Genomic DNA, 23,930 nt, shown 5'->3' with positions numbered 1-23,930 from the left:
AAAATAATTACTGAAAGTCTATGAAGTGTCACTGCTAGGCACTGGGGACACAAAAAGGTAAAACGGGTCCCTGGCTTGTCGTGTAGGGCCTGCCCAATATTCCAGGCCAAGGGTAAAGCATGTGTCGAGATGACTACATCAGTCAATCTACCAGTCCTTCTAGGGTATTTGCGTGCTCAGGGGAGATTCAAAAGAAAGTCAGTCCTAGCCTGTTTCTCAAGGGGCTGTGGACTGATAGGGAAGGCAGAAATAAACACACCCGGCGCAGGGAAAGGGTATTTTAGTGGAAACAGGGGTAGCAAGACTTTGAAGATGGGGAGGTCGGTGTAGGTTGTAGTTCAGAGAAGTCATGAAGAAATGGTGGGAGGTACATTGGAAAAGGGAGGACGGGCTGGTTAGGAGCCTGGCCAAGGAGCAGAACTTGGAATGATGAGGGAACAGGAAGCCATGGAAGGTTTTTAGAAGGGAGGGAGGGTTGTGTTCGTTTCCTAGGCTAACAAAGTGCCATACACTGGGTCCCTTAATGGACATTTATTGTCCCAGGGATCTGGAGATACAGGTCAGAAACCGAGGTATCTGCGGGGTCACACGCTCTCTGAGACTCTGGGTAGAACCCTCCTTGCCTCTTCGGAGCTTTAGGGAGCGGCCATCTGTCTTTGGCGCTCTGGGGCTTGGCGCTGCGTCACTCCGATCTCTGCCTCTGTCCTCACATTCGCTCTAGGACACCAGCTATGTTACATCAAGGGCCCATTTTTACTCCAGTATGACCTCATCTGAACTGATTGTATCTGCAATCCTATTTCCAAAGAGAGTCACATTCTGAGGTGCTGGGGGTTAGGACTTCAAGATACCTTTTTTTGGGACATGACTCCACCCGTAATAGGGGTCAGTAGTGTGAATGGAGGGTCCAGCTTGGCCATGGAGGGTTTTAATAGAAGAAAGGACAGCAGAAGGGGATGAAACCGTGTGTAATCCAGCAAGTTTAGGTTGCAAATCTCCATGATTAAACGAATGATGTGGCGTATGTTCAATTAATTGGTTTTAATACACTTTATATTTGGAAGGAAAGAAATGCGTTCTTTGTGGAGGTGGGTGGGCAGTAACATGGTGAGTTCAGTTTTGGATGCAGAAGGTAGTTGGAGAGAAGGACCCAGAGATCGAATGAGGTTTCAGGGAAGATGTGGATTTGGGAGTCATCCCACTGGGGGCTCCTGGCGCCCTTGACTTAACTCCCTGTACCCCTGACCTGGCTTCTGGTCTTGTTTTGAAATAGAGCACCTGTGTTAGAAACTCCGCTGGTTGCATGCAACTCCTCTCCAATGCCATCAAGACTCCTGTGGTAACAAACGAACCGAGGCGCCTTGGGATGATGGCGGGGTGGGCTTTTCGGGATGATTCTCAAATAGGAGATATACCTGCTTAAGGAGTCAGGGTGCAGGAGGACGATATCAAGTTGGGCTAAAACTCTTACTTCCACGGTATTCTTGTTCATGCCTCCATACTCCTGGAAGCCTCACTGTTTTCAGGTCTCCTAAAACCTAGCACAACTGCTTTCTCAGAACCTTGTCTTTAAACATCTTGAATCATTTCATAACCCTTTTGTTATGTTATTTCTGCAAAATCGGTGTCGTATCTGTGCTCTCCATGCTTTTCTTCTTGCCTGATTACCCAGCGATGTTTTTGACTCCCTCGGTCATTGTGGCTTCAATCTGGCTCACCTGTGCTGCGGCGTTGGGCGAGGCCTGGGTGGTCTTAAGTGAATCTTATTAGACCGATTAAGCACTGGGGGGAGGAAGCAGAGGGAGCAATGAGGACCTTTTAATTCAATTTCCATCGGATGGATGTACTTACGGCCACAAGAGACTTGGTTATTGGTGTCAGAAGTGTTTCTGGACCCTGGGAAACAATTTCAGCTCAGCCAAGCGTGAGCACAAGAAACCTGGACAAGTTCCTCAAGAGTACTGAAGGCTCAGAAGCACTGCCTCTCATTGAGAGCAGGCAGCAACATCACCCGGTGTGAAAAAAGGAAGCGCTAGTCTGCAGTGGTCAGCTCGAGATCACCCTCACGCAGCCCATCGGCCTATATTCGGAACCCGCTTCGCCACCTTCCCCTTTGACATAATTAGCCCACAGGCTTATGAAAGCATCTATTTCTTCTTAGCAAAGGGAGGACAACTTCAAAGAGAGGGACGCCAAAAGTAGAGATGCCAGTTTTGAAAAGACTGTCAAGTTGATTCATGACATGACACAACTCTAACATAAGTCTTTCTTAACATATGTCAGGAAGCACAAGGCAATCTTTAACCCAAATAAATAACTGTGGTAGAGAAAAAAAATCCTTTCCCTTTGTTCAATGCTCCATAATTTAGCAAGCGTATTAAATCATGTATTTGACGCTCAGGAGTGAATATCTCAAGAAGTGAAATTTAATCAAATGAAAGTTCTGGGCCAGAGGTTTTAGATTTAATCAGTAAGACGCCCTTTAAAGTCCTACCCTTTGCATATTCTGAAATGACGGAGTTTAAACTTTTAAAAGATAATTTACTGGGTCGCACAACCAAAACATTTATGTTGGGTCTGGTTATCCTCAGGGAAGGATTCCTTTTTTTTTCCCCTCCCCTCTGCACCATCAAACCACAGTGATACCTTTGGAGCGAACGGTTCATTTGCTTGTGGCAACTGGGTGCCTGATGTCCAGGTTTCAAATGGGGTTTTTACTCATTCTTACATTATGAAAAGAATTGCTAATAATGACCTGAAACAAGATTTAAACTCCTAGCTACTGAATGGAGAGGATCTATAGGGTCATGTCATGGTGCACTCAAGAAAAAAAGAGGGAGTAAGAAGATGAAAAGCAGTCCGGGGCTTCTCTGCTTAGTGTGAGGAGTAGATATTAGAAACGCATCGTCCTTGGGGTGACAAAGCCTAGGGACTGCGTTCCTATTTTGTAAAGCGAGCAAAGCGCTGGTCGTCGTCCCCCAGGAAGGGGAGGCATTATTAGCTCCCTGCAGGGAAAGCTGGGCTTCTGTCTCCTGTGCGGTCCCATTAGGATGATCTCGAGAGCTCTGGAGCAGAACCCCTCGGTGTGGGGGGCGCTGCTGGCTCTAGTTTAGTGACTGCTCCCATGCAGAGATGGCGTTGGAACATCGCCCCCGGCCGCCCTGCAGGCAGGGTCGTGGGCGGGGGCAGGCGAGTCCCCTGGAGGGCCTGCGCAGCCTCTTCTCTGGTCTCCACGCTGCTGGTACCCACCTCCGCCCCCTGGGTCTTAGCGTCACACAAGACCATAGCGGGAAAGTGGAAAAAGTCCTACCACGTGGAGATTTGCTGACCTGAGGTCAAAACACTTCATTCAAATGCACCGACACCGGGAGGGGCACAGACCTGAGTAAGACGCAGCTGCTTGCCCCCCACGCCCCCTGCCCGGGAGCAAGGAGGCCCCCTCCTGCTCCCCCGTGTGTGCTCTCAGCCAGCTTGCTTCTTTCCTTCCAGCACGCATCAGGACGTGTTGTGACTATTAGGAGTAGGCTTGGTGTTCTTGTTACTGTTGTTTTTTCTCCGCTCCGGGGCCGTAAGCCCCAGCTGGGCCGGAGTAGTGTTCGCTGCTGCGTCTGCAGGGCCCACGACGGTGCCGGGCACCTTTAAGCTGTAAGTATGTGTGGACCGAATGAATGAGCTCACAGTTTGGAGAACTGTCCTCACTACCTCCCTTCATAAAATTCATTCTGAGCTGAAACGGCCCCGATTGCTGTGTAGAGGACGTTTTTGTCTCCTTTGTGAGTTACGTCCCACGTGACCGTGTCTCTCCTCCTTCTGACCTGCAACTTTCCCCTCCCTTCTTGTCTCTGCATCAGAGACGTTCTTTAGCTTCTAGAGTTCTCACAGGTGGTTTTTGGGCTCGAGGCTGGCATGGGTCTCAAGAGGGCTGCTTTGACAGGATTCCCCAGGTCTTGGGTGAGAGCATGCTTGCATGAAGTGAAAGTCTGAAGTGTGAGAGGCTCCTGCCCCGGGTGCAGGCATCAGCACCCCTGCCCCCCCACCTCCGGCCAGCGCCGAGGGCCCTCTTGGCCGTCATCTGGGGCAGGAAGCCAAAGACAGCTCACCCTGCAGTTCGCGTGGGAATCTCTGGGCAGGGTCTTAGCCCCTGTGGTTCCCCTTTGTTCTGTGTTGCCCTGTCTTTCCAGCCCCCCCGCCCCCGCCCCCTGTCACTTGCAGCCCCAAATTTGGCACAGGGATCTGGCTCATACCAGTAAATCCCCACTAGCCTTTGACTCCTCCAGGAGGCAGAAAGAAACCCCTGCAGGGATGGGAGATTGCTTTTCTGTCTGGGAAGACAGAAGGGGATAAGGATTCTGTAGAAACAGAGTTTATTATGTACAGCACCTAACCTTTCCTGAACAGAAAGGCGGAGATTTTTGTTTTTTAATCTATTTTCCTTCCCTTTAAGAGTTTGAAAGAAAAGGCAATCTTGTGTCCTTGATGGTATTTGGTATTTCCTGTGTGTGCGTGTGCATATGACCACTTTCCCTCCGGTATTCAGACACATTTTCTCGTCTCTAGGCGATGCCACTGGTTCCAGCTAGGGTGTTGTGGCTGGTATCTATTCTGCGTTTAAAACAAAACAAAAAACCACCCAGAACCTAGTGGCTTAAAACCACCACTGTTTGTTGACAGTTTTGCAGTTTGGACTGGGTTTAGCTGGTGGTGTTTTGCTGGTCTCACCTGGTGTCACTCGGGAGCCTGGAAGCGGGCGCCCAAGATGGCCGCGGTTACATGTGTGGCGGTTAGCGGGCGCTGTCGGTTGGGATACATCTGTTCTCCACGTGGCCTCTCCTGAAGAGGAATCTTTCTCATGCTGAGATCCAAACCCCAATAAGGAAGTACCTGTCTAAGCTTCTGTTGGTTTCACATTTGTCCCACTCGGCCCCAGCAAGTCACATGGCCAAGCTCAGAGTCCGTGTAGAGGGGTTACACGAGGGCATCCGTACTGGGAGGCCAGAGTCACTGGGGGTGGTTACTGTCACAGGCTCCCCACAGCTGTAAAGAGGCGCATTATTTATGGGCCTGACTTTTCATTCGCTTCAACAAACACATTACATTCTCTCATGACTTTGCTCATCACTCTGTAACTAGGTCCTGGCCAAACCTAGAGGGTATTTCTCAACCTAGGTCACCTAAACCTCTCACAGGAGTTGGCAGACCTTTTCAGTGAAGGACCATAGAGTAAATATTTTAGGCTTTGTCAGCCATATATGATATGCAAATGAATAGGTATGGCTGCGTTCCGATCAAACTTTATTTACAAAAACACGTGGTGGATTAGGTTTGGCCTGTGGACTGTATGTAGGTTGCTGATTCTTGTTCTGTCTCCTGATCTTTTAGACTGCCAAACAAAATGTATGTTACACTCAAATATTGCCACTTCTCAAACCCGAAAATTAAATGTCACCTTTTTGAATTTGATTTCATCATGAGAAGTCATTGATCAATGAATGTTACATAATATTTTCCACCTGATTGTTGAAAATCCTAAATCCATAAAGTATTTTCTAAGTATCTTTTTAAGAACTTGGTAAAAGCTGTGTTAATAGACTAAAATGTCATGAGTTGGTTCAGTGAAAGTTGGAGAGGCAAAATAATAAGGTATAGAGTGCAAACTTTAGTCAGATTGCCTGAGCTGAAGCCCCGGCTCTACCACTCACTGGCTGTGTGACCATGGTCAAGTTACTTCACTTCTCTGAGCCAGTCTTCTCATCTGAAAGTAGGGATGATGACAGTCCTACTTCTCAGGGTTATTACGAAGATTAAACATAGTAGTCCACGAAAATACCTAGAATGGTGCCCAGATCATAGTAAATGCTCCGTTAACATGGTGAAACAAACATAAATATCCTGACACTCTAACTCCCTTAAATGGTAATTTTTTGATAAGCATAGGTATAGGACAGTTTCCAGGTTCATAGTGTTGTGGTATAGTTACAAAAACTTGTAATTTTAACTTTAAACTGTTAGATCTAAAACTCAGTAAGTCCCCGGATACAAAAATCAGTTGCATTTCTATACACTACCAACCCTCCAGAGACTATCAAAAGGAATACGATACTTAACCAAGGAAGTGACAGAGTTGTCAACTGAAAACTATAAAAAATTGACAGAAGAAATCACACAAATGGAAGGACATCTCATGTTCATGGACTAGAAGAATTGATATTGTTAAAATGGGGACCATGTTTCCCAAAGTGATACATAGGCTCAATGCAATCCTTAACAAAACCCCAATGATCTTTTTGGAGAAATAGGAAAACGCTCCTAAAATTGATTTGGAGCCACCATCGACCCTGGAGAGCCAAAACAGTTTTGAGTAAGAAAAACAAAGCTGGAGGTATCCCACCCCCTGATTGTAAGAGCCACTGCAAAGCTATAGCAATCAGCAATACGGTATTGGCAAAATAACATATAGACCAATGGAGCAGAATAGAGAGCCGGAAATAAACCCTCACATATACAGTCAATTAATATTTGACGACAGAGCCAAGAATACTCAATGGGAAAAAGTCTCTTTGTTAAAGGGTATTGGAAAAATTGGATATCCACAAGAAAAATAATGAAATTGGACCCTAACTAAAAAAATTGATTCCAAATGGATTAAAGACTTAAATGTAACCTTGAAACAATAAAACTTAGACAAAAACAGGGAAAAGCTTCTGGTATTGGACTAGACAAATGATTTTTTTGATATGACACCAAAAGCAAAGGCAACATAAAAATAAACCAACTAAAAATCTTCTGCACAGCAAAGAAAGTTGTCAACAAAATGAAAAGGCAACCTATGGAATGGGAGAAAATATTTGCAGACCATTTATCTGATAAGGAGTTAATATCCAAAATATCTAATGAACTCCTATAACTCAACAGCAATCAAATCAAGTAAATGAATTTAAAAAACGAGACCTTTCTTTCCAAAAGACATTTCTTTCCAAGAAGACCTACAAATGGCCAACAGGGATATGAAAAGGTGCTCGATAGGACTAATCTTCGGGGAAGTGCAAATCTGAACCTCAATGAATTATTGCCTCTGATATGTTAGGTTGGCTATTATCAAAAAAACAACGACAAGTGTCGGCAAGGAAGTAGAGAAAGGGAGCTTTTGTTGTCCACATTGTTGGTGGGAACGTAAATTAGTACAGCCACTATGGAAAACCATGTGGAGGTTTCTCAAAATACTAAAACTAGAATTAACATTTAATCGAGTCGTGGAGAGCAAGATGGAGTCACTCATGTCAAAGTGATTCATGTCAAGCAGTGATGGCGTAGCAGCTAAGACCGGTTATCGCCGAAACCTGCATGGGCTGAAGGCACCCGGAACTGGTATAAGCATCCAAGCCAAGAGAGCCTAGAAGAACCGAGAGCCGGTCATCATGAGAACCAGAAGAGGCCTGCGAAGAAGGCCCAAGACTGATTAAACTCCTTTAAAAAGGGATGACTTTTGCAGCAAACATATTGTCAGACTGTCAGACTCTCGAAGCTGACTCTGCTGTGTCTAACTGCCCTAAAAAAGGCAGCTGCTACTTACGGCTCTGCCCAACAGATCTTGACCATAATAAAGAAAGATCCTCTGTTGTTTGGATGGAATTAGCAGTCAGCGCTGAGAGCTGACCTGGACTGGACCGAGTCCTCATCTCAACTGCCCGCGCACAGACGGACTTTGAGTTTGCTGCTTTAACTTCTTAAGCTTCCCTGTATCTTTTCTGTTGTGTGACTTTGTATTGTACTTTGTGTGACGTGTATGAAGCCAAGTTGTAGGTCATGGAGTTTGGAATCCTGAACCTGTTTGGCACTTATGGTTAACCTTGCTTTGTGATTGAATAAAGCTGACATTGTAAAAGGACGCCACTGACGTACGTCTTTATGGCGCGCTTGGGACACCGGCAATTGCATTTCTGGGTGTATCGCCAAAGGAATTGAAATCTAGATCCTAAAGAGATCGGATCTGCATTCCCATGTTCACTGCAGCCTTACAGGAGCCGACATAGGGAAACATCCTAAATGTCGATGCACAAACAGATAAAGGAAATGTGGTTAGAGACCTACGACGTCCTAGTATTCAGCCTTGGAAAAGGAAATTGTGCCGTTCGTGACAACATCGATAGACCTTGAGAGCATCACGCTAAGTGAACTAAGCCAGACAAAGGGCAGATACTGCATGGTCTCACTTGTATGTGGAATCTAAATTAGACTCCCAGAAGCAGAGAGCAGAATGGCAGGTGCCAAGGACTGGGGGAGGGGGCAACGGAGACATGTTGGTAACACGCTACAACGCTTCGGTAATGTGAAGTAAGCTCTGGAGACTGTTGAGAAAGACCACGCCAGGGCCACACAGCCTCCTCCACAGATCAGGGCAGTGTTGTGCCAAGGGAGTAGGTATCAGCATTGGTTTTGGACCTCTGGGTGAGAACACGTATTTATTTTGAAGGAGCTTGGGCACTCAGATCAGAACTAAATTTTACTGTTCGTGAGCTACTGACTGGCTGTGACAAGCTCTTTAACATTTCTTCGTCTCCCTTTTTAAATGATGATTGTGAATATTGGATAAGGTCATGTGGTAGAAAGTCCTCAGCACAATGCCTAGCTCCTAACTTGCATGCAATAAATGTACTTAAAAAATGTCCTGGTCAAATTAGCATAGATCTGAGTACTTGCAAGCCAGCTGGAAGTATTCAGATCTGACTAGCAAATCCCATGCAGTGGCCACACAGTGACTCGGTAGCCAGCCCCAGGGGCTGTGCATGAACGCAGGATTAGAGGTCAGGCAAGGACCGACAGATATGCAATACATTGTCAGATTTGTTACTGAAAGCTTGGGAAAATATCGCTGCTTTAAAAAAAAAAAAAAGATTCTCGTTTTCTGGTAGTATCCTCAAAACCAGCATCCAGGGAGCAGGAATTGTCTATGTGTTATTTTCCTTCGTGTATCAGGATGCTGTGACTGTGGATGTTGCCAGACGTGTGACCCATCATTCTACGCAAGCTGTGTAGATAAGACTGTGCTCGCTGCGGGAGCTGCTGAATGCATCGAAGTTGCTAGGTGGCCAGTCAGGCCTTTGTGTTTGCTGCTCTATTGATAGCTGTGCTTTGGTGTCTAGGCCACAATGGCTCAGTGACCTGCCTTTGACCCCATGGTCAGCATTCCTCAATGCGTCATCGTGACTGTGATATTTGTCTTTACTTCACTGACTGGCGCTTGTGGTCCCAGTAGTGCTTACGATGCTACGGGGCCCACATTTGGGTACAGTGACACTTAGGTGTAGCCCCGCGGTCCTAAGAGTGATCCTTTAGTCACGATTTACTGAAAACAAAGCTTCTCTCCTATGTGACTGTGTAATGATTTGACATGAGTCATTCAGAACAAGTACAGCGAATGTCTACCAAGTGGCAGGTGCTGTAAAAGCTGATAAATTTTATTCTCAATCTCGGTTCATTATTTTTTCAATGAAATAAGAGCTTGGAAGAAAAATATCCTACGGCTGATGTGTGATGGTCAGGCTAGCATCTGAGAAGGACAGTTGACCCTAAAGAGAGCATGGTGAGGTGACAGGCAGGTGGCTGTTTCTGCCAGTGGCGTACCCACCGCAGGGAAGGATCCGTCCTCGCAGTGCTCACGCTGGCACAGGGCCGTGGGGTTGCGAAAGCAGGAGCTGGCCTCCCAGTGTGGCTGTCTCCGGCTGTAGGATTGACAGGCAGAGACCAGCAGGGACACGGCTAAGCCACTGCGGCAATCCCAGTGATCTGCAAGGTGCCAAGCACCAGATAAGGAGACTCATGACCTATCTTCCCAAATTCCTTGCACGCCTCCTCACCCCTCTGTGGGATTCAAGGAAAGGACTTGGGGATGGATCACACAATTGAGCCATGGGGACTCTAACCCTGGTCTCTAACCCTGGGCTCCTGTGGAAATTCTACCCACAGCAGTTGACAGGACATCCTGCAGGGAACAAACCCTAACAAAGGGTCGTTCTCACTAGCATTGTATCTTTGGAGCCGTTGTGACGTCTTACCCTCACTTCTTTTGCCCAGAGCGTAACTTTGAGGCTCATCTTAAGATCTTCCTGGGTGTCCAGTTTTGCTGTGTCTCCCGTGGTAAAGGCTTCCATTTGCTTCATCTCTAGGAAGCCACCCTCGATGACCTCCCATTTGCATGTTTTAGTCGCTATGGTCTCTCACAGTAGTCCTCAAACTCGAGTGTGCATCAGAATCCCGCGGAGGGTTTGTTAGGACGTGGACAGATGGGCTTAGCCCGTGCTGGGATTCAGTCAGCCTGGACTGGGCACCTTGATCAAGTCCTTAGAGGCGGTGGTGTGGCTAGGCCAGGGGCATTTTGAGAATCCTTGGTCTTGTAGAAGAAAGAAAATTTTGGAACAATCTTATCTACTGTGTTGCATCACGTCCTGTGATAGCTGGTGTCTAATCGTTCACAGTAACTCTAAGTGCTTTTCGTCCAGATGCGTGCCTTCCGTTGACTAATACTGGTCTGTTCTTCAGTGATTATAGATGTTCTGTTCACTTTAACATATATTTAACTAGATTTAAACATTGATGGACCCCATTTCTTTGAAGATTTATTTATTTTAGAGTGCATGCGAGCAGGGGCAAGGGGCAGAGGGAGAGAATCTCAAGCTGACTCCCCACTGAGTGTGGAGCTTCATGCAGGGCTCGATCCCAGGACCCTGAGATCATGACCTGAGCTGAAATCAAGAGTCAGAGGCCTAACCAACAGCCATTCAGGTACCCCTGATGACACCCCAATTCTTAAAATGAAGTTTGGTCAAAAAAAATCTGTGAACACTCGCACCCACCCCTACATGCTACCCCACACTTACACCTCTGGTGGCCACATGAAGGGCCTGAAAGCTAGCTTTTGCTGTTTTACTGCACATATTGTTACTACTCGGAGGCCATTTCCAAAGAAGAATACACAGTAGTCTTAGGTTGTTGACAAGATTACAAGAGAATCAAGCTGAATATAATCTTGTTCACATTCTGAGGTTCCAAGTGATTTAATGTTAAAGCAGAACATTTGTTCTGAAAAGTACGCTCTAAAAGAGCGTTCATGGTCAAGTAAGTGGCAAACGTGAACCTCGGGACGTGCAGCCACCTCGGTGCGCACAGGAAGGACTGAGCGGCTAACCATGATTCCGACCCTGATGTTCCAGGAGACGCTAGCTAGCCCTTGCGTTTAGAAAGCCAGGATCCCTGAACACGTGGAAGGGAACCAGTCTGTATGAGGAGACCCACACAAAAGCAAAACTTCCAGGTGAGGAGCAAATCTTTCCTGTCTTATTTTCTTTCCACTTCGTTTTTTCCAGAAGTGGGTAAGGAGGGGAAATCTGGATGAATCAGAAGTTGGAGTCGATCACAGGCTGGGTTGAGCTGTGAGAAGAGGGTCTGGAAAGGAAGGCCACAGGAGCTGAGGGAGGAAAAGCTGCCGACACGTTCCTTGTAGCACAATTCAAATTTATTCCATTTGTTCTTGCAACACAAAACTGAAACACGGTATTATTTAGCATTCGATGTACATGAACTAGGATCATATGAGAAACCCAATTGTGTCAAAAGTATTACATGATGGAAAAAATGAACTCAAATATATCAAAATGCACAAAGCACTAGTCTTCCTCCATTACTGCTTAGAAAGATATGATTGTTTCTCCATTTACAAAATAGAATCAGGACAATTTAAATTCTTAAAATTTTGCATGCAAAACACTGCAATTGCTTATGTAGGAGGGCACTCTCACCAGCTTCTTCTAGACACAATCGAGTACACAATATTGCATGGAAGTAAAGAGCAGCTCAGTTGAAGTTTTAGGAAAAAAAACGTCGGTACATCTAGATCTCAGATCCATTATTGGAGGGAAAGAAATCAATGAGTAAAGGGCCTTCCTTGCAGCTCGCACATGCCGTACCCACCTACCTCTCCTTAGTGCCCCACCGGGTGCAGGAGGTGAGCCATGCAGAGAAGAGCTACCTGGGTACCCTCGGGTGCTGCACTGACCTCTAAGTCTACAGATACCAGTCTGAAGCTGCAAGGGGGGAATTTGCTAGTATACTAATGTAAACAGGTAATCCACCTGTTTTTACTTGATATAGTGCATACAAAATGACTGACTTAATACAAAAACTACAGAACATGCAAGATTTTTTCTGAGATGTTAAATATTCAGTGGAGAACAAAACTTACTTAACCTTTCACTAATGCATGTAGTACCAAAAAGCAGACCGGTTTTTAGCTTCCTTTACTCAAAAAATGAACATTAAGTGTTGTGAATTTCTCTGCCAAGTGGTTCAGAAATACATTATAAATAACCTAGTTAAAAAAAAGAGAAAGTGTAAACCATCTCGGCCAGTCTATTCTATGTTTGTTATTTTCTCAAGCAGTCGCCCCGTAACTATGGGGCTTACAAGATGGCTGAGAAAGAAGAGGGAAGGCGAAGTAGCCTCTACTGCGATACAAAGAACAGCAGGATGAACTGTACAAAGGGTCACGTGGTTTCTACACCAGGGGACTGCAGAAGGCAGACAGGTTTAGGAATGACAGGACAGTGCACGCTCTGCAGCGACCAACCACAACACAACAGCTGGAAAGGTGGAAACTACAGAGGGTAAAATCCAAGCCTTTTCAATAGCATTCTGCCAAGAGGTGACAACGAAGATATCAAAACACCTTGTTGCTACCCACATACAGACTGATCAAGTGCCCTCCATCTTCAATGAGGGTAGCTCTGTTTCCACTCAGTGATGTCATAAAGTACTGCTGGCTGACTTCGAATCCAACGCTAATACGCTGCACTAAGACAGCAGAATTAGCCGAATATATCAAAGTATTTAAACCACCATTTTGTTTTGATTGTTTTCTTGGATGCAGGAAAATTACAGGGTTAGGCTAGTTATAAGCAAAAAGCCACAGGATTAAAAAAAAAAAAAAAAGATTCATGGGGGAAAACACACACACACGCGTGCACACACACACCCTACCAAACCAATCAGCAACCGATTAATAAGATTTGTTATTAGCTGGCTACTAGTTTAACCCTGCTTTAGAATGCTACATTGCCTTAAAAAATCATAATTCTTTGTTATCCACAATCTGAATACAAGCCCCTAACCCAACCCCCCCTTTAAAAATTTGAGGTACATTCAATTATTGCATGATTTGGCTAAGGAAAAACTCTAGTATTTTTAGCAAGCTTTTATGGATGGCGAGTCAAAGGAGTCAATATTTTAGATGCAAGATAGCAAATTTAGGGTATATGTTTTAATTCGTTAAACTGCTCATGAAATAAACATTTGAACATGTGTCTAAATATTTCCTGCAGGTCAGAACACCCATTGTAGGGCACTACATTTTAAGAACAAAGAATACATTTTGAAGGGGTCACACTTCATGTGATGCATGGTTTAGAAAAGAAACAAAAATATGCTATGCAGGTGGGTTGGCAGATGTTCAGCAGAAGCCTAGCGACAAGTTGGGGAAACCTGGTAACGAGCATACTTTTGAAGGGACAGGGCTCAATTTGTCCAGATCGTAAATCTCACCCCAGTGATAGCTTTGGTGCAGTAAGTAATCAGCATCCAAGGTGGGTCTGAGAGAGGATTTCCAAAGAATGTTCCTCGATTCTCCAAACATAACCGAGGCCAATCCATTCAAAGAGCAAATGAAGAAAATCCATAGGTACTAAGACAACCGTTCTCTATAGGACACTAACAGGCTATGGCTATGATTCTATGTTTAAATCCCGTTTTACTACCAGCAGGAGTTTGAAAGTGTTTCAATGTTATATAAATGTCTGAATCTAGAGGAGAAAAAAATATGCACACTGGAATGATTTCTCCTTTAGGCTTCCAAAATTTAAGATTTTATAAATAAAACTAGTCAGTTGTATCTAAAGATACATGAAATCCATGTGAAAGGGGAGAGGAAATCCAAAGTTGAGTCATCCAGCAATTTAGGAGTGTGCCCCCTCACCCTAACTGAGCTCTCACGTAAAGCTGAAAGTCGCTGAGGGAAGATTTGGTCGCCGACCACGGGCAGCGCTCTTAACTATGCCAGGAGGCCCCCAGTAGAGTGCGTCTTAAGGCAGAAGGCTAGAGCTGATTGCTTATCTCAGCACCCGGAGTTAGGTCCCGGCAGCCGCCGCTGCTCGCACAGTTACGGCTACCACACTCGGAGAGCTGGCCTTGGTAGGGTCAGACCCTCGACACAATCTCAAGAATAAACTAGCTAGGGAGCTGAAAGGGTCAAATGGTACTGGTAGGTTTTGTCTTTGCTCTCCCTTGGGCATAAGCTGTATATTTTGTTGGAAATGGAAAAGAGGCGGACTTGATCAGGAATCCGAGTAAAAGCCTGATCACGGTTTTTTCCTCTCTTCCCAAACATTGTTTTTTTTCTGGTAGTCTGATTTGTTATGAATTTCTCTCTCCCCTCACCCCTCTTAAAGTATTTAGCTGAAGAAGCTGGCAGATAGAGAGTGACAGACAGACAGGCAGCAGTGTGAGGCCACAGGAGAGCCCTTCTTCCAGAGCTGTCAGCCCATCCGTCCATCACTGAAGAAGAGCTTTGATTGCCTGGTTGTCAGTGGCTTCAAAGGCAGTTAGTCCATCTGGACCTTTCACGGTCTTATCAGCACCCTGGAAAGAGAGGAAATAGCCATTAATACTGAACGAGTCCGCTGTGGACGCACAGACTCCATCACGTGCGCAGGCTAATGTGTAGGTCAGGAATCAATCCCTCTACTAACGGGGTCCCTTCTACTGAAAAACCCCAAACATCTGGCAAGGTTGTAGACTAAGTTGTAAAAATGCCAGATTCTGTTTCAGGCACTAGAAACTGTACGCTCCAGACACAACTTGCCAATAATATAGACGAGGACCGCCTTTCATTTACACTATCGCGCATTCATCAAGCTTTAGAAAAGGTTATCCCTACGTGTAATATAAAATGGGGAAAACCACTTTTGCTAAAGAAGAAAGTATCACTGTGACAAAATTATTTCTTTGCAATAGCTCGTGGAGAGTGCATAAATACTACACACAGATTTCTACATTCAGGGCTTACAAACCATTTACTTGAGACAAGTTCCTAAAGACCGCTATAGAATACTGGTCATTCTACGCACAAAAACCGAGCAGTAAATGCTTGCCATGTGGGCTATAAAAGGAGGTTCTCTTCTGCGTGCTAGGGAAACCCTCTCCAGCCTACTCCAAAGCTTTACCTGGAAAGTGTGAGCCTGGAATATTTTACTTGCAACTTGGCATTTCAGTTTTGAGGATGTGTGCATCCAGCTTTGTGTCTGTTGTTTCTATCTGTCTTTACTAGAACGAGGTCCCAGGGGAGCATTGCCTCTGTATTACTTACTACTGTGTTCCCAGTACCTAGAAAAGCGCCTAGCGCCTGGGAGGTAAATTGCGCCCAAACCAGGTCTGAACCTTTTTAACTCCCAGAGACCCCAATATTCCACCACCTGAGGTTCTTCTCGCTAGTTCCAGCCCCAACCAGTGTTTAGCCATCAAACAGCCTCTGGTGTCCTGCCCTCCTTCCCTTGCCAAATCGCCACTGTTCTAAGGCCTGCAGAATTCTCTAAACTTGATATAAACGGTCCCTTAAACACCAACTCTAGTGAAACTCACCAGTCTCTTCTCCCATTAACCTCTCTCTGCTCTAATCATATGGAACTTCTCACCATGCCCACATACCATGTACCATGTCCTTATACACGCTGGGTTCTAGACAGAATGCCTTACCCCTTTGCTCCGGCAGATTTGTTCAATCCCTGAACAAATATTTAGTGACTGTGTAGACACTGTGTAAGGAGCTGGAGAATCAAAGAGAAACAAAATAGTCTGCCAGTCTGGCGAATGAACCAACACGACAGAGGTGGACGAGGAGCATAGTGTTATGCACGTGGATGAGAGGTCTTTAACCAAAACAGGGCGCGACAGGAGATGCACAGGAGAAAGGCTCCTGGAATGAGGCGGTGCTCGAGCGGACTGTTGATGAATTAGGTAAACCAAGATGACATCCTAGGAAGTGTTACAGTATTACAAAGTCCTCTTCAATAGGATTATAAAAATCTCTATTTCCTCATTTTCTAATTGAATTTAACTGCTTCATGGAACTCACAGTCAAGTGGGAGAGAGTCTGTGAGTGAGAACTTCAGTGTGGTAAGTCCTCTACGGGCTGTGGGACAATAACTGGGATCACTGTATTCGAAACCATTTATTGGATCGCTGCTTTTATGACTAGCATTATAAACTATAATTCTGCACTAACAAAAAGTTAAATATTTTAGCGAACATCTCTTGCTTTTTAGCTGCCAGAATTCATTTCCCTCCTTTTGATAACAGCATCCTAACTTCATTTTGGGGATTCTTTTGTCCCCACTGTGTGGAGTCCTGGGACTACGTAACTGAAAGTGCCATGTACCCTCCTCACCAAGGGTCAAAGATTTATTTGAACCAGGCAGGCCTCTCACTTCTGGATTTTGGATCTTGATGAGAGAATAAAAGGGCAGTTCATTTATTCCTGTGGCATGACCCAGATGAGGGCTGAGGAGTTTCTGCCACCTCAAGTCCTGTGTCTGCCAGAGCTCCTCCCTCTTCTGAGCCCGGTCCTCCAACTGTCCTGTTGCTTCTATGACTAGTCCAGTATCTTCAAAACTTCCTTTTTCTACCTGTAAAAGTCAATTTCTGCCATTTGTAGCAACAACAAAAATCTAGCTGATTTACACAGGTCACTTTCCCCCCTAATTTTAATAGGCGCATTACAGAACTAAAAATATACCAAAAAATCCATAGAACTCATAATTCTATAGGTTGGATACTTTAATTAACATTTTAGTGTTTGTCTACTCTTTTGTCCTAAATATGCATATATATGTATTTCTTTTAAAAATAAATGAGTATCCCTAGGAGAAACTAGAGTGACTATGTAACAGAGAACAGAAAAGATAAACCAGTATTACTACCAAGAGGGGCATTTCGTGAGATAAAAGGTTCAATATTCAAATCTCAAAAATGAAATTGAGAAAACAGTTCCATTTATAATAGCATTAAAAAGAATAAAATATGGAGAAATAAATCTAACAAAGTCAAACCAATTCTGAAAATGATGAGCCAGTATTATTGTGGATAAGAGTATTAAAATGATTTTTTAGTACTTAATGCAGTTACTAGCAAACTTAGTTAGTATATTTGACTTCACCCCTTCCTTGAGGAAAGCATTTTTAATCATGTTTTTAATTCTGGTGATTATTTTCATAGCTCTAAATAATACACTCGTTACTATCTGCATTATTAACTGTAGATATTATCTTCTTATTTCCTGCCACACGGATGAGGCTTTGGTCACCACCACCTTCTTCCCCAGACTGTCCCATATCTTATATTTAAAATACCAGTTTGTTTCTTTATAAATTTAAATGACTTATTTAAACCTATATTTCTTGTTCCATCAGTTCTGACAGTTATCTCATCCCTCTACTTTATAAGATACTTTCTCTGCCTTCCCGTCACTCCCTGTACTTCTTAACTTGCCAGCTTTTCTGTTCTGTCAGGATCAACTTTTATATTCTATTCTGTAAGAACAGTTTTGCTTCTTTTTTATCCCTTATAGTCACCAGAATGTGTATGACATCCCCAGGACTCTTTTTCTCTTTCAACTGTTAAGTGTGTATCTTTTGACCACCTTCACTCATTTTGTCCATTCCCCAACATCCCCCATTTCTGACAACCACCAATCTGTTCACTGTATCTTTGAGTTCAGTGTGTGTGTACTTAAAGGTTCTGCATATAAGCGACATTATGTAGTATTGGTCTCTCTCTCTCTGACTTATTTCACTTAGCATAATGCCCTGAAGATCCATCTATGTTGCTGCAAATGGCAGAATTTCTTTTTTTAATGCCTGAATAATATTCCGGTATGTATGTACACGTGGATGTATTATACACATTTTCTTTATCCATTTGTCAATGGACACTCAGGTTGTTTGCGTGTCTTGGCCATTGTCAGTAATGCTGCAATGAACATGGGGCTACAGATACCTTCTCAAGATGGTGATCTCTTTTCCTTCAGATAAATACCCAGAACTGGAATTCCTGGGTCATATGGAAGTTCTGTTTTTAATTTTTTTTGAGGAAACGCCATACCGTTTTCCATGGCGGTCACACCAATTTAAATTCTCACCAACAGGGTTCCCTTTTCTTAACATCCTCACCAACATTTGTTATGTCGAGTCTTTTTGATGACAGCCATTCTAACAGGTGAGAGGTGATATCTCATTGTGGTTTTGATGATTAGGGAAGCACCTTTACCCCGTACCTGCTGGCTATCTGTATACCGTCTCTGGAAAAATGTTCCGGTCCTCTACCCAAATTTTAATCAGACTGTGTTTTTTTCTTCTACTGAGTTGTAGTTCTTTATATATTTTGGATATTAACCCCTTATATACTAGACTTGCAAATCTTTTCTCTCATTCCCTTGGTTGTCTTTTCATTTTAATTTCCTTTGCGTAACGGTACTGAAGGCTTTTTGTTTGATGTAGTCCCACCTACTTATTTTTGCTTTTTTTGTCTTTGCTTTTGGTGTCAAATCCAAAAAAACACTGCCAACCCAGATGTTAAGGAGCTTAACCCCTATGTTTTCTTCTAGGAATATGATTTTCAGGTCTTATGTTCAAGTCTTTCATCCATATTTAGTTGATTTTTATGTAAGGTGTAAGAAAGTTGTCCAGTTTCATTCTTTTACATGTGGCTGTCCAGTTTTCCCAGCATCATTTACTGAAGAGACTCTCATTTTCCCACTGTATATTCTTGGCTCCTGTGTTGTAAATTAGTTGACCACAAACGTATGGGTTTATTTCTAGGTGCTCTATTCTGTCCCACTCATCTGTGTGTGTGTGTTTTTACACTAGCACATTACTGTTTTAATGACTATAAGGTTTGTAATCGGTTTTGAAATCATGAACTGTGATGGCTCCAGCTTTGTTTTTCTTTCTCAAGACTACTTTGGCTGTTTGGAATCTTCTGTGGTTCCACACATAAAGTTAGGAATTGTTTCTTCTGTATCTGTGAAAATGCCATTGGAATTCTGATAGGGACTGCACTTAGTGGATTAGTTTGGGTATTATGTATGTTTTAACAATATAAATTATTCTCTCAAACAGTCTAGTGCTAAGAGTATTAACGTTGGTAGGGTGGTTCTGTCCTATAAGGTCATTGAAGGATCGAGGTCCCTTTCCCCATGTTATTGTCCTCATTGTCCAGCTCAAGCTGGCTCATCTCTACATTTGCTTCCACCCTAATCTTTTCCTACAGACTTGCTCCTTTTTCAGTGTTCTCTATCATGGTAAAGGACATCACCATCTTCCAGGAAATGTGCAGACACCATGTAGTTTTTCTTGTTTACTTCCCACATAGTCAGTCACCAAGTCTTTAGACCAGACTATTCTGGTCTGTCATTTCTCAGCTGTCCTTGCTACCATTACTTTCTTAGTTCAGGATTTTTACACAGAGATCCTAATTCAATATTTTCCTATCTTTTTTCACTTAAAAAATTTTTTATTTGAGAGAGCGTGCACACAAGCAGGGGGAGGGGCAAAGGGAGAAGCAGACTCCCTGCTGAGCTGGGAGCCTGATGCGGGGCTCATTCCCAGGATTCTGGGATCATGACCTGAGCCAAAAGTAGATGTTTGACTGAGCCACCCAGGTGCCCCTCTTTTTTCACTTCTTACACCGTTTCTATTCAGATTCCATGCATTTATTTGGGTGATGTTTGTTAAAATCCAAGTCTGATCATACTACCTACCTACCTACCAAAAAACCTTAATGGCATCCTAACAGAAGAGAATGAAGATAAATAATATGACAAACGAGGCATAATCTGCTCACTGTTTACCTGTCTAGTCATATTTCTTGCTAAATGCTTTCTACTGTAAATTGTAGCTGTGAATTTTCTTTTTTTAATCTCACAGTAATGCATCATGGTCTCTTTGTTCCTGTGACTTTTCTAACATTGTTGCTTCTGTTTAGAATGGTCCCCCAATTCTCTATTAGATTCCTGGACACAAGTGTCCAAGATTCAGCTCAGGTGCCAATTGCTTTATGAATTACATTACAAGTGCTTTATGAATTGTGGTGCCTGAAGTTGTAATGACATCCTTATTTATGACATCATCCCCTTGACTTGACCTCTGCTTCCTTCAAATCCCTACTGTGTCACACATGAACTCCTGCCACAGCAATCGTAACACTTCAATGTACTGGTTTTATGTACTGTCTCCCTCTACTAGACTAGACTTTGCTTTCCTCCGCTTCAGAAGCTGAAAAGAAACTGAATCCCCAGACTCCCGCAGAGCTACAGAGGGCCGTCTGACACAAATCTGGCCTCTCCCCTGGAGGGCTTTCCTTCTTCAGTAAAGCCCAGGAGGACAGAGTCCTTGGCTCGTTCCTCTTGTTCCTACCCAAAACACAGACATGATGCCCGGAGGTTCAGCAGTCATCTGGTGCCCATAAGGCCTGGGGAAGATGGAGGAGAAGGGAGTGTGGGATGTGGATGACACAGCACGTGCGGCTGCCCAGCCTTGGACTGCACACCTCAGACATTTGTTATGGGTCACTTTCTTGTTTAAATCACTGTAGGAGGTTTATCTTACAGCTGAACTCTCTTTCTCTTAAGGCAGTTACCATAGTCTGTAATTATGTTAAAAGACCTGTCTCCCCCAAATTAGGCTGCGCTCCATGAGAGCAGGGGGTCTCGTTATATTCATCTCTGTACCTTTAACACCTACGATGATGCCTGGTATATAGCAGATGCTCAACAAAAATTTCTGTGTGGGTCACAGTGCAAATGAACATTAACCTCAGTAGATCACAAACATCCACATTAAAAGGAAAAACTAGCTTTTCTGCCATCTTGAACATATACATACCAAATCACTGTTAAAAAGAATACTACAAAACATTTATTTTGAATTAATTCTATGCATTTTAGAACAGTCTTGAGAAACTGCTCATTACAAACTCCATTATGTCATGATTTGGGGCATCTGTTCAGTTCCATGGTAGTACGATAAAGTGTTCAGAACCCGGGAACTTTCAATTGTTTGAGTATACATTTAAATATTGCCATTACCAGAGAACTTACACAATTCAATTTTGGAATCTACTAAAAACAGTAACATTAAAAAATTATTCAAGTACTTACATTTACACATGTTGTATGTTATTTACTGCTACAGGATTTGACAGCACATTTAATTTACATATTGATACAAGAGATAGAGTCAAGAATATTTCTAGGTACCCCAAAGAATCTAATGCAATACTCCACACCGTGTTATGTTTCTTAAATTTTGAGGCAGTTTTGAGTTTTTAACCTAATACAGATATATCATCTCATTTTATCCTCAGAGCAGCCCTATAAAGTAGGCACTTTTTTTTTTTAATAAAGATTTTATTATTTATTTTTGAGAGGGGGAGAGAGAGAGAGGGAGAGTGTTAGCAGGAGAGGGGCAGAGAGAGAACAGACTTCCCACAGAGCAGGGAGCCCAATGCCGGACTCGATCCCAGGACCCTGGGATCATGACCTGAGCCAAAGGCAGACGCTGAACCCACTGAGCCACCCAGGCGTCCCTGTTCTCTCTTTTTATTAGAGATTTAACTTAAGTTCAGAGAGGTTAAGAAACTTGCCCAAAGTCAGCGAGCAAGTTAAACTAGAGCCTTTCGGCTCTCCATCTTGTGTTCCATGCTATCTTTAGTTAAAAATGACCTACGGCTTTTTTCCTAAAAACATTAGGATGAGGCCCAGATTCTAGAATTTATTAACTTTAGGTATTCTCAACATTTTTGTGCTTCCTACAGGAAAATGAAGAGCCTTATACAATTATGTATACAATGTGTCATCTGTTGAACACTTTCAAGCTAAACACATTGTTACAGATAACCAATTCCTGAGACTATTCAACAAATACAAAGCTCCTATTAAGTGCCAGACATAGTTTTGATAATGTTTTACTAGAACACAGTCATCTCTCTTTTTTTACCTACTGTTTATGGCTGCTTTTGTGCTACAGCTGTAGAGGTGAGCAGTTTAACAGAGACCATGGGACCTGCAAGGCCTAAAGTATTTATTTGGTCCTTTATAGAGAACGTTTGTCTATTCCTATTCTGGGACATTAAAGAGAACAAGAGGCTGGTTCTCTGCATATTTTCACAACCTAGAGAGGACAAAGGAAAGGATCACGTATGGAACATAATTCAGTGTGGTCAGTACAGGCACACCTCGTTTTAATGTGCTTCGCTTAACTGCACTTCACAGATACTGTTTTTGTTCTGTTTTTTTTTTTTCTTTTTTTTAAACTAATGGAAGGTTTGTGGGAACCCTGGATCAAGCAAGTTTATCAGTGCCATTTTTCCAATAGCACTTGCTCATTTCAGGTCTCTGTGTCACATTCTGGTAATTCTTGCAATATTTCTAACTTTTTTCATTTTATATTTTGGTGACCCGTGATCAGTGATCTTTGATGTTCCCACTGTAATTGTTTTGGGGCGCCATGAATTGTGCCCATGTAGGATGGCGAACTTAATCGATACATGGCACGTGTGTTCTGACTGTTCCACTGACTGGCCACCTCCCCATCTCTCTCCCTCGCCTCCAGCCTCCCTGTTCCGAGACACAGTATGAAGTTAGGTCAATTAACAATCCCACAGTAGCCTCTAAGTGTTCAAGTGAAAGGAGGAGTTAGTTGAAATGTGGTGTGAGATGCTGAGGTGCCGTGGGGTGAATGACGAGGCACGGCCACACAGCAGCAGGCTGCTGCTGACATCTGAGGAGGGTCATCTGAATCTGGACTGTGGTTGACCAAGGGGAACTGAAACTGTGAAAAGCGAAACTCTGGATGAGGGGGGACTACTGTGCTGGCTCTGTGCTGCAGAAGAGAAAACTCCCTAGGCTTACATGTTAAGGAACTGGCTCAAGACCACAAAGCTATTAAGAAGCAGAACAGAGAACTAAACTTGGGGGGGGGGCTGTGGCACCACAGTCCCCAGTATATGTCACTGACAAAACGATTTAATAACGACTCCAGACTAAAAGATCTAAATGAGTAAAAACGATGAGCTTACAATGGGCGTATCTGTGTATGAGATTTGGGAAACACTTCAACAGGGTAACCATTAGTTTCATTATTGAGGTGGTAAAATTTGTGGCTCTATTAATTTTGGCAATGCAGTTCCTTCTTAAAGCAGTACAGAAAGGCATTGCTGAGTTCTTTGAGAGTCACCCGTCCTAAAACGTTTTTAAAACCAGACTTGCAGAACTTGGGGGTTCTGAGCAATCATAAAATCTGTGCTTGAGACTATGTGAAACTGTCTAGGTTTTATTGGGGGTGGGGCAGGGAGTCATTATAAAGTGAAAACTGGCTCTACTTGCAAGCACGTACTTGTTTATGCTGAGAAAGGTGACTTCCCAATCTCTGCATCTGATCCATTGGATTCTCTGTTCAAGCAGCGAAGTCTGACCACAGACTCTGAGAATTTGACGATGCTGATATCTGAGAGGGGTATTCACTTTTTACCATTACCTGGCTGCTGGATTTTTCAAATGTAACACAAATATGTTTTTGCTAAAAACATCAATGTTATAAGATGGTCTTCTGAATTTTCTTAAACTGATGTTTAGTATTTTCTACTCTTTAGAGCAATTGTACACAACATTATAACATAGCCTCACTTCCTTTTTATAAGAGGAAGGCACCTCACTCATTTATCCTACTCAGGAGCAGGCAACGGTAGAGTTGTCTGGAACAGCGAGGAGTCACTACCAATCAGCCGTCACCTATTTGTCACACAGTTACAGTAGATTTGCTAAGGAGGGAACTTCT

At 43.5% G+C, this 23,930-nt stretch overlaps 2 protein-coding genes across 2 annotated transcripts in view; both read right to left on the bottom strand.

Moving 5' to 3' along the window:
- Nucleotides 1-11,491: 11,491 nt before the first annotated feature.
- On the bottom strand, nucleotides 11,492-13,138 carry LUZP6 (leucine zipper protein 6). Its single transcript, XM_008707606.2, is given in 2 exon segments — nucleotides 11,492-12,086; nucleotides 12,088-13,138. Coding segments are annotated over 2 exon segments (384 nt in total). The 5' UTR covers nucleotides 12,187-13,138; the 3' UTR covers nucleotides 11,492-11,801.
- A 1,304-nt stretch (nucleotides 13,139-14,442) lies between these two features.
- Nucleotides 14,443-23,930, bottom strand: part of MTPN (myotrophin) — a 53,646-nt gene continuing 44,158 nt past the window's right edge. Inside the window, exon 4 of the mRNA XM_008707607.2 lies at nucleotides 14,443-14,682. Coding sequence (XP_008705829.1) covers nucleotides 14,596-14,682 — 87 coding nt within the window. The 3' untranslated portion in view covers nucleotides 14,443-14,595. The remainder of the gene's footprint in view (nucleotides 14,683-23,930) is intronic.

The sequence above is a fragment of the Ursus maritimus genome, unplaced genomic scaffold, assembly GCF_017311325.1.
Source record: "Ursus maritimus isolate PB19 unplaced genomic scaffold, ASM1731132v1 scaffold_3, whole genome shotgun sequence".
NCBI classification, from domain to species: Eukaryota; Metazoa; Chordata; class Mammalia; order Carnivora; family Ursidae; genus Ursus; species Ursus maritimus.
The sequence above is the reverse complement of the archived record's forward strand: the minus strand, read 5'-3'. Positions and strand labels throughout refer to the sequence as shown.